At 40.6% G+C, this 11110-nt stretch overlaps 1 protein-coding gene across 2 annotated transcripts; it reads left to right on the top strand.

The window, feature by feature from the left end:
- The first annotated feature begins 343 nt into the window (after positions 1-343).
- On the top strand, positions 344-9887 carry socs7 (suppressor of cytokine signaling 7). 2 transcript variants are annotated; one of them, XM_084684816.1, is made up of 11 exons: positions 344-491; positions 3840-5328; positions 5537-5589; positions 5860-5964; positions 6855-6986; positions 7490-7629; positions 7753-7921; positions 8075-8203; positions 8334-8469; positions 8583-8726; positions 9392-9886. In XM_084684816.1, exons 2-10 carry the CDS (start codon positions 3896-3898, stop codon positions 8701-8703), a joined length of 2418 nt encoding a protein of 805 aa, XP_084540942.1. In that variant the 5' UTR covers positions 344-491; positions 3840-3895; the 3' UTR covers positions 8704-8726; positions 9392-9886. The 2 variants fall into 2 exon arrangements, with proteins under 2 accessions (XP_084540942.1, XP_084540941.1); XM_084684815.1 differs by lacking the exon at positions 344-491 and having other exon boundaries at positions 3039-5328; positions 9392-9887.
- Positions 9888-11110: the final 1223 nt, after the last annotated feature.

The raw sequence follows: 11110 nt of genomic DNA, 5'->3' as shown, positions 1-11110 counted from the left end.
CCCATTCAACATGCACTCGCTCGCGATCACCCCCAGTGGAACTCTGGTGGATCTGCAGCCAAATTCGGTACAATGGGGCTTAATAGGGAGTGGCAAGGCTCTCCTTAAACAGGCTCTGACCATAGACATAATAAAGATTCTAAAACTGGTTGTTCCCATCCTTGGTTGTGATTGGCTATATCGCGTTCCATGCCGTTGTAAAATCCAGCATAACCTCACAGGTTGTCCTCATAACATTCTTTAACATTCCATATTACTGCGCATCGAATATTTCAAATTGAAAAAGACGGCAAAGATGTCCATCTGGCTGTTGCGTGGCAACGATTTATGTAGGAACTATACTTTGTACTAGCGGAAGAATAACGGTTTATTATTAAACTATTTTGTTTCTAATAGTTTTTATTGATGAAACCATATCAAATATGTGTAGTAACAGTTTTAGAAAAGCAATGAGCCCCGCGAGTCCGTGGTTTACGCTGATTTTAAAACAGGTAAGGGGAGTTGTTAGGCACGACGGGAAGCGGAGTAATAATTATTGATATTACTGTACTGAAATTGTAGCTAGCAAGCTAGCCTAGCCCCCTGTGTTTACTGCACCGGCCGGTGCATACCCGGCTATGAACTGAGACTTGATATGTCATATTCCATAACACTGACTTAGATGACACAACTGACACAAGAATGCTATTGTAGAAATAAAACAGATATTACTGGAAAACATTGGCCAGCGAATTTTACACAAGTGGCACCGACTGTAGGCATCAGGGCTGTCGATATTAGGCTACTTGTAGCCTACTTCTTCCACAATCGACCGAATTGGCCAAACAAGGCACGTACATTTAGCTTATAGTTTATATAATCTAGCAAGTTCATGTTGTTTTTCCAAATTTCACAGAAAGCTGCTAAAATAGAGGCTAAACAGTGCTACTACTGTCATAGATGCCTATCAAAAACGGCCAAGCCGGACACGTAATTCTTTGCTCAAATGATCACGTCACTCCCACAAACAAATTCTTCGTAAGTAAAAAGTTTAGACTTTTAATCGACAATATTGACAACACATATTAAGAAACTTGTCTTAACTCATAATATCGTCTCTGATTTCAATTCGAAGCTGTGAATCTAACCCCGAAGACAATCTCCCATGGTCTCCGCTCTGGCTCCGCTTCGGAAAACAAAGGCTCCCGTTGCTGACGATACATTTATTTCCCCCTCCCAGTAACCTCTAACCAATGACATGTACTTTGGCTTAAGTTGTCATGAGTATCTGGCAGTTTTCAGAAATAAAATCGGAAATTGGACGGCAAAGATATTGACGCGGGAACTATGGGCATTTTAATGCCCATATTTGAATGGTCCGGCAGGAAAGGGTTTAAAGGAAAGGCCCACTATGAATATTAAAATACGCCAAAACATGTGGCCTGTATCATAGCTACATGTATGACCTTTGCAGCAAAAAAACTGTGTGAAAATCAGTTAGGTATTCAGTGCGGTATGATTAATTAAATGCGCTGACAGCTCATTGTCCCAACCAGATTACACTGAGTGGAGCGATCGGACCTTTCCAAGATGGCGGCCCCACGTCTCGTCAGCGCCAGTATGCAGTAGCGTTCGATGCGGCGTCAATTCTTTATTATTTCTATGCAGTAGACCAGCGGTCCCCAACCTTTTTTGCGCCACGGACCGGTTTAATGTTGCAATATTTTCACGGACCGGCCTTTAAGGCATGGCGCATAAATACATAAAATAAAATGATACGACCGGCATACAAACGGTGGCATTTTCTAAATACAATAATAAACGTGAAACCACTGTGTACTCTTATGCAACTTTATTAGCAGCGGCCTCGTAACATCGTGCCAACAACATAACATGAATCCTCTCTGCCCTTATTATGTCCATGTCTCTGCGGCTCTGCCCCAAACACTCTCTGGTCGCTATGGTAACATTTAAACATGCCTTCAAAATAAGACGCAACACAAAAACAAATATTTAAAGTGCATGAAAAATACAATGTTAGCAAGTTGTAGGTTTCATTTGAGCGGCAACGTACCGAGTAACCGAGACAAGCTACAGGAGTACGTGATAGACGGATGTAACAACAAGAGGGAATCCGGTCATTTTTCAAAATAAAACTTTTTTTTTTTTTTTTTTATAAAACTGAAAAAATGTAATTATTTATTCTTTCTCTGCGGACCGGTACCAAATGACCCACGGACCGGTACCTGGTCCGCGGCCCGGGGGTTGGGGACCGCTGCAGTAGACCCCCTGAGAATAAGGTGGATAGTGCAGGAACTAAGTTCCTCATTGGTAGTGTGCAGTGCCTCCTACTGGAAAAACAGTGTAAAACCTTAGGCTATGTTTTACAAAGTGATGGCTGTCAAACAATTGCAATAGTGGGCTCTAATAAGTGTAATTATTATTTGACAGAGGATACAAAGAGATGAAAGGAAGGACACTGTCTTTTATTAGCTATGTATAGTTCCATATGTGGTGAGAGATGTCTAGTTTATGCCTGTTTGATACATAGATACTGTGTACATAGTACACTTTTGGAATTCTGTCTGCGAAACTTGTATCTACCAAGACTTACAAAAGTATTGTAAATAAAAACATTACCCAGAAAGGCAGCTCCTGGAAGCAGACATAGTCAAAGACACAACCCATAACATTTAACAAGACACATTTTTGTTGTACCTATGATATGGACAGTTTATTAATATCACAGGTTACAATTAATTCAATGGCACAACCTTTTATGTGAGTTAGCTTAGTACATTATGACACTCCAAGGACATATCATATATTCGTATTATGCATACATTACAGTATATTTGATTACTTGGGTTGATTAACGGTCTCACACCATATTCAGGAAAATTAACTCAGTATGTAAGAAGGTTGGCTATCTGACAGGCTCCACACTTAAAGCTCTGCTTAGGGACAGTCTGTTCTTCAAAGTTTTGTTTTTTCATAGTTATACTTATATAAGCCCAAACGATAGTATTTTGGTCTATATAAAATATAAATCCAAGCAATGTTCACTGGAACCCAATTTTATTTTCAGCCAAACGGAATTGGACACCGTTTATGAATTGACATACCAAAATCAGTTATGTGCCAATAACATAGCCTACTGGCAGAATAAGAGGAGGTAGGCAACATACGGGCCATAACCGACGGTATAAATTATTTTGGGGCATTATGGAATCATATAGCCTAATGATTGAAATCAATTAAGCTACTTTAAATTAGAAAGTAAACACATTTAAAATCGCATATACACTGAATTCATCTTTACGTGGGTGGATTGGATAGGTTGCAGCTATTCCTTTTGAGCTATCTCGAATTCTTATATGGTAGGCTGTTAAAATAGGCTACAGGCTTGGGAAAAGCGAACACGGAGAACCAGGATTTGCGGAAGTGAGGGAGCGGGTGGGGCTTCGGGAACATGAGCGATAGTGGTCGTAGACTTCCGAGGATTTTACTCTGTGAAATAGGTTTAGACCGTATGTTTGACCCTTGGGTTCGTCAGATAATATGAACAAATGGAATAACTATACTATGTTAGCGCACAATCGTCGAGAGAATATAAAGGTTAGCCTACCAATACATTGAAGCGATGATGAAAGAACGCTTGAAATAGTTTGTATTGGGTCGTAGCATATTTATGTTACATTACGGTTTTGCCCTTTCGTGACTATTGGCTAAAAAACTGTTAATTAACCGCGGTAGCTATGTGAAGTAAAGATCGCTTATTCCTTTCGCGAATTAAGGAATAATTATGAGCAACGTACAAGATATGTCTCCCGATTTTGTCTTGATGCGCCTGGTTTCAGCGGCCGAGGATGACCGTTTGGACGAAGAGAATGGGAATGTGTCGTCGGGTAGCGTGATGGCAGGACTCGGTAAGAAGGTCTTGACTCATAGCAACATGAAAGGAAGCTTGGAATTCACCCTAGATCCTATAGCAGGCCTCGCGCATTCAAGTCATCCCTCGTCGTTGAAAAATGCACACACGAGCTGCGGAACGACTGCACCTGACATGGGAGTGATGGCGACTAGACCATTGCTGTCTATTCCTCCTTCTCAACTGAGCGCTACGGAGGCCCAAGGATTTGAGTTCTCTCACAGAAGCGGCCTAAGGCCCCAGCTCTTGGTGTTTCCTAACATATTACGGGATGGTGAGGGTATATTAGATCGTGCCACCGACCGTCAGAATCATCCGAGGGACCACATTTGTATTGACAAGATCTCCGGCTCTGCCTCCGACCTAACTGGGGGTAGCAATAACAATACGTTCAACGCTGGTGACGTGCAACAGCAGAATAATCTGGCCCAGAGTTGGGGTCTGCATCCCCAGATGACATTGACTACGATGGTTGCAGATATTGAAAAGAGTGAACTATGCCACCGGCACCGTTTCATTACCAATTCGCCAAACTGGCCCTTGTTATCTGATGAATCCAACCCATTTACTGTGATAGAATCGAAATGGACAACCACAGACAGAGAGGGGTCCGTTTTTGACTTAGCCAGGAGGTTCGGCGAGCTGGGAGTCGGTACCGTACCGAAGATGTTATTCAAGAACGGAGAGCTGCCTCAGTGCTCTTGCCCGGGTGCTCATGGGTCGGCAGCGCCAGGGATGGGACCTAGGGATGATCCTACAGAGACTAGCGATGCTTTGTTGGTGTTGGAGGGGCTGGGGACTGGGGATGTATCTGGTCTGGGTATGGATAACTGTCCGGAGGGTGAGTCGGATGACACTGGAGAAGGCGCATTTTTGCTCAATAGAAAAAGGGAAATAGTTCAGAAGATGTCAGGAACTTTTTCGCTAAACAGCTTTCAAGTAGAGTTGACTAAACAGGTGGAGGGGGTCGCCTCTCGGTCTTGCTTTTCAGTGCATCAAGACCCACAGGTATATAGTTTACCTAATCCTAATGGTCAAGCAACTTCAGAAATTGCACCCGATCCTGAGTTACCCACCTCACCAGTGGTAGGCGTACTCACAAATGGACCAAACTCAAACCAAGGTGCCAGTCCAAACACTAGCCAAGCATCAACACCTCGCAGGAGACCAGACCGGTGCCCTAGTGTGCCATGGACCCCTCCCGGGAAAGGAAATGGTGAAGATAAAACATTTAAAGTCCCAGTAAAGTCCAGGAAAGGATCGCTAAAAATTCGTTTGAGTAAACTTTTTAGAACTAAAAGTTGTAGTGGTTCTAATAACCTTCTGGACAAAAGGCAATCAGTGGCCTATTCCATAACCTCCGCCGGAAGTCTGATGGATATGGCAAGCGCAAGTGGTGGGGAGCAGGATGTAAACAGGTACGGAATTCAAATGTATTACTGTGTTGATGATTTACTTGATTATATAGACTTTACTTGATTATATAGAAGCTTCTTCCTAGCATCCAGGCTTCTTTTTATAATTATAACTTACCACTAACATCTGGACTGTTTAAAGTCTGTGTAAAGTAAACTGTACTGTTTCAAATCTTTGTCATTTCTCTCTCTTTAACCACAACCAACCCAGACTGACCAGGCCCCAAAGTGCCTTTTCCCCTGCTTCCTTCTCTGCATTTACTGGTAAGCAGCTTTGATCTTTACACGTCCTAATGTGGAATAACACAAATGCAAACAACAAGCTCTTGCACACGCATGTAAAGCTGGACATGGTTTCCTAAAGCATATTCCATTAGGCAGTATTTATCCCCTGAAGACCAAGGATACCCGCACATTGCATGCTCAAATGCTGTATGTTAACACCTGTTGCTCTGCTATTTCACATTCCTCACTTTCACTCACTTTCTCCTTTCAATTGTTCTTTCTCCAACCTTTCTTTATTTCTGGAATCAGGTGAGACCGTATCCTTAGTAGATGTGGACATCTCAAGGAGGGAAGCAAACACTCCCCACCCTCCCACACCTCCACCTCCTCCACGTCGAAGTCTCAGTCTATTAGGTATTCCTGCTTTTCTTTTTTTTTCTTTTTTTTTCTCTTTTGCATTCTCTCCATCTTACACTCACTCACACTTACACACACTCACATAGCCGCGGGGACATATTTTATCGGGGGGGGTGGCGGGGGTTAATGTTGCGGGGCAGTCCCGGGGAAATTATTTCAAGTCATATCATTTTTAATTATCGTGCTGTCAGCAGGGGGTGCTGCAGCACCCTCAGCACCCTTAGTTCCCGCGGCCATGCACACACACACATAAACATAAACTTATGGCATTCCTCTGAAGGGTATTAGTCCATGTTAACTCCTTTGTACTTGCTTAAACTGTACAAACCTCTCTGCCAGTCACTGCCCATAGGCTAATGCAAACACAGATGACCTCAAACCCACACACGTTTGTCTTGACTCCTTTATGCCACCTTTTCTTAAATGTATGACATCCTTACATTTCACAACAGATGTATTTTAAAGTGAGATATGTTGTTTCTTGTCCACGTAAGCCCACTACTGTGTAATGTTACAATGGAAAGTCTATACAGTAGTGTAGTGGAAAAAAGCGGCTCAGATTTCTAAATACATTTTTGTCACTATAATTGTGGACATGGGTAACAATTTTTATGTCTAGAACAGGTGTCACATCAATTTTCACAAAAACACTTTAAAAGCATTCAGTGTATTAATACTAAAGCTTTTTGTTAGAATTGGACAGGCCATAGTAAAGCAAACTTGATTTAAATAATTGGTTACTGCCCTTTACTGATAACTGGAATTCATTTTGTGTCATATATACATAATATAATATAGGTCCTTTGGGCCAGAGTTAAGACATCCTTGTACAGACCTCCTACCCTTCCCTGGTTTGAATCTTCCATTCCCTCCCCTCTTTGTTCCAGATGACATAGGTGGGCAGCAGCCTGTGCCTTTCCTAGTGAGTGTTGTTGGGGCATCCCTTCAGTCCCTTCCCCTGCCTCTTCCTCCTCCTCCTCCCTCCCATGCCACCATCCAACATAGTATCAGCCTCAATGGTAAGATAGTTGGGGGTAAAGAGTGGAGGGTGTTTGGGATTCATGGATCTTAAGCCCAAAACTAAAGTTGAGCTTGAGTGAGGAGTTTGACTCATTACAGTATTATTATGAAGACTGATACATATTCCTTATATTTAGTCCTTTATAATTACAAAAAAATTATTGATTTGTACATATACTTTTATATATATTTCGGAATATGTGAAATAGGACACATATCATGACCATGATAAACATAGCTATTCACATTGTACATCCAACATACACCTCTTGTTAACATATATAAACCGGTTGGCAACTGAAAATTGAATTATTCTTCCAGAATAGAAACCAGTCAATCAAAATGTAATCATAGTAGTTATTATACTTTCTGTAGAAAATTCCATGTTTGTGGTAAATGCTTGATTTGGTAGCATTTATGATTAGTGGCACCTATGTTTGTGGTTTAGATCACACTGTCTCTATGAAGAGTCATTTCTAAATGTTTCTCTGTTTTATTTCAGATGCATTTCTCAGAGTGCTGCCATACTCCAACCCCTCACAGATTGACAATCCACATCGACTTGCCACATCTCCCATACTTTGCCCATTCAGACGACCAGAAGCTAGTAACTTTACTGCTAGCCTAAGAGAACTGGAGAAGGTACACCATGACGCCAGTTATGCTTGTGCATTTGTGCAAGCACTCTGTGTCTGTGTGTCAGAGACAGATTGGGGTAAAGTAATCATATATTTGATCTTCATCACATGCTTATCTTTCCTCCAGTGTGGTTGGTACTGGGGTCCCATGAACTGGGAAGATGCAGAGATGAAGTTAAAGGGGAAACCTGATGGCTCGTTTCTGGTTCGAGACAGCTCTGACCCTCGTTACATCCTCAGTCTCAGCTTCCGCTCACAGGGTGTCACACACCACACGCGCATGGAGCACTACAGGGGTTAGTAATCAGGCAGTGATTGAATAGACACAATTAAGCAAAAAAATATATAGATTTAAAATAAATACAATTATCATATGTATTGTCTGTCTGTGTAATCCCTATGAATTTAAGACTGTGTGATGGTGTGACCATCCGTATTCCTGTCTGTAGGTACCTTCAGTTTATGGTGTCACCCAAAATTTGAAGATCGCTGCCATTCAGTGGTGGAGTTCATCGAGCGTGCCATTATGCACTCCAAGAATGGCAAATTTCTTTACTTCCTGCGATCCAGGGTGCCAGGTAAAAGTCCAAAATTCACACACAACTTGACCCAATCCAAAAATACTGGAAACATCCCTTTATTACTGAATCTTCAGTCAGCATAGCACTCTAGGTCACTTTTATTGTGTTTTTTGTCTGTGTATGTAAGGGCTCCCCCCTACCCCGGTGCAGCTACTCTACCCTGTATCTCGCTTCAGCAACGTCAAGTCCCTGCAGCACCTCTGTCGCTTTTGCATCCGACAGATGGTTCGCATTGACCACATCCAGGAGCTGCCACTGCCCAAGTACTGGTCTTTCTTAATATTTATTTTTGTGTTTTTTGTTACTTGTCTATGATAAACTGGCCTGTGATAACTCATTATAAGATAGGTTTTTCATTTAAATTCTTCCTTTTCAGACCATTAATATCATACCTGAGGAAATTTTACTACTATGATCCTGAGGAAGAGATGTACCTGTCAATCAAAAACATCTGTCCAGGGGTTGGAATAGAGCAAGATACTGGGTCTCAGACGTAGCATTAGAGTTATTTTTCACTCTGGTAAGTTTTATCACTTTATAATAAATTATTGTTATGAGAGACAGGCGTTAATTTAAGTCTCATGCTATCTTCCCTCTTATTTTATTTGAGGGAAGTTGACACAGTGTCCAGTTAGCATATAGTAGAAACCGTTTAAAATTATGGACAAGGTTTGAAATGATGAAGAACATTTTCATTTAATAGGGAGGATATATAGTCGACTGGTTCTTACACTGAAAATTTCATTTTTATTTGTTTCTTCTTTTTAGCTGCCTTTTTGGCATTCAATTACTATTCAATGCAAATGCTAAAGTAAATGTGCCACGTGTAATATTTTTGTTTATAGTACTAATAATAAACAAATAATTATTAATCATTTTTAGGTATTAATAAAAGTGAAATCTAGGGGGTTAGCGAAGGGAAAATGTAAAAGTACCTCATGGGTACACAGTAGGACGAGGATCACCATGGTGGGCACAGAAAGGGATTCTGTACTCAGCTAGCTTTGCAATACAATTCACTTCCCCAAACTTGCAGATAATGAAAAACAGATTTTAATGGTTACGCTACTATTGTAGATATATTAACAAAAATACAATCTACAAGTAAATACATTTAATAGTTATGAAGTGTTACAAGTATTTTGTGTAGTGCATTGATTCTCAAAGTTGTATAACTTTTTACAGATTCCCTTTGGGAGGACTGAACTATACTGGTCTGCCAGTCTTCCAGTATCAATACAGATGAGTCCTCTACCAACTCTGTTTCCAATCAGATGACTCATTACTTGATTTTGTCTAATGAGGTGATAGGGGATGGAATTGTCCATATTGATGCACACACAGGCAAACTGGATATCCCCTATAGAAGATGTATTGGAGACTACCTTACACCTGCAACATGGAAACAAAAATATTGAGATATTGACTGCACCTAAGAACTGGAGTCCAAAACATGATGCGCTGGTCCAGTTGTACAACAATGGTTTGCTATAATTTCCTTATTTCTATAATTTTTGGAGTGAGGGTTGCAGTTGGACTGAAATATACTGTACCCTCAGGATGATAGATGGTCATGGATGATCTTTATCTGTTTGTTTTATTTCTAAAAGTCGTTGATTGTAACTTGCTCTTCCTGTTCCTCTGTACCCCTAGCTGGCTAAGAGGCTCAGTATTTTCAGTAAAATATAGAAAAAAGCACCCCTTGTCATTAACCTTTGATTCCATAATGGACAGATTTGGGGGGAAATAGGGGGAATTTTTGGGTAGTCAGTATACATGTACGAACATTTATAATACATGGATAGTGGGTAATTGAGGGATTGGACAGCTATTCATCTAGCAGATGCTTTTATCCAAAGCAATTAATTGCACAGAAAGGAGATTATACAGGTCCACATCACCGATACAGTTTTTCAGAAGAAGGCTGCCTGATAAATACATAAATACTAATATGCTTATCTTTATGTGTTTGCTATTTAAAACAAGGCTGCATGAACCATTAGCACAGTTCTGTACAGTCCTAGATTGACATTTTCAGTGGAGTAGTCAGGGCAATGGAGTTTTTCCACATATTATTTATACTTTTGTCTCACCAGGATGTAACATTATAGACTGTACTATAGCATCAAATGAACTATCATAGCAGTATCCTATATATTTATAGTATACATAATAGTATATCTACCACTTAAGTCACAATTGTTATTAACTGAACATGCAATGATTCCACTAGTTCCACACAAGTTATGACCATATTTATACAAGCATTAAAGCTTTAAAGCTTTGACACAGGTTAACACTAGTTGAATACTCATTTACATTCGGCAAAAGTTCAGCTTTAACCATTCAACTCAAGTAGCTTGGCTTAAGGTTTGGAGTAAACAATCCCCATTAGCCAACCATGAACTGCATTGGAAGATGGCAATTGCCTTTATAAGCACCTCCGCTTTAGATTAAGTGGAGGTTCAGTCATTTACATATAATGCTACATCTTAGTGCACTCAGTAAGTGTAATGTAAGTAATACTATTATGCAACAGAAGTTCTAGCTCATTGATGTAGCATGTCATCGTTTTGACTAGAAATCAGCATTTGTTTGAGAAGCGGAATATTTGTCTCAAAAAGCATTCCCCCAATTCCACCTAATATGTCAAGCTACAATCAATGCAGGCGTCTATCCGTATGTATCCATCTGACTACATGTCACTCGACCAAAATGGATATCATGGTAAATTTGACTGTCTTGAATTGTCAGTATTGGGCGTTCAAGACGTCAGTGAAATGTAAAGCCATTGCAATAGGTCCAAGCCTTTGTCATCGTTGGTCATTTAGAACCGCCTTCTAAAACAAATCTAATCTGATCCCCAATTGGTTGAATCTGCGTCCATCTTTGGCTGGAAGAAAA

This window comes from Hypomesus nipponensis, chromosome 21 (assembly GCF_054491055.1).
Source record: "Hypomesus nipponensis isolate SF chromosome 21, ASM5449105v1, whole genome shotgun sequence".
Classification (NCBI taxonomy): Eukaryota; Metazoa; Chordata; class Actinopteri; order Osmeriformes; family Osmeridae; genus Hypomesus; species Hypomesus nipponensis.
This window is presented reverse-complemented; position numbering and strand designations above follow the sequence as displayed.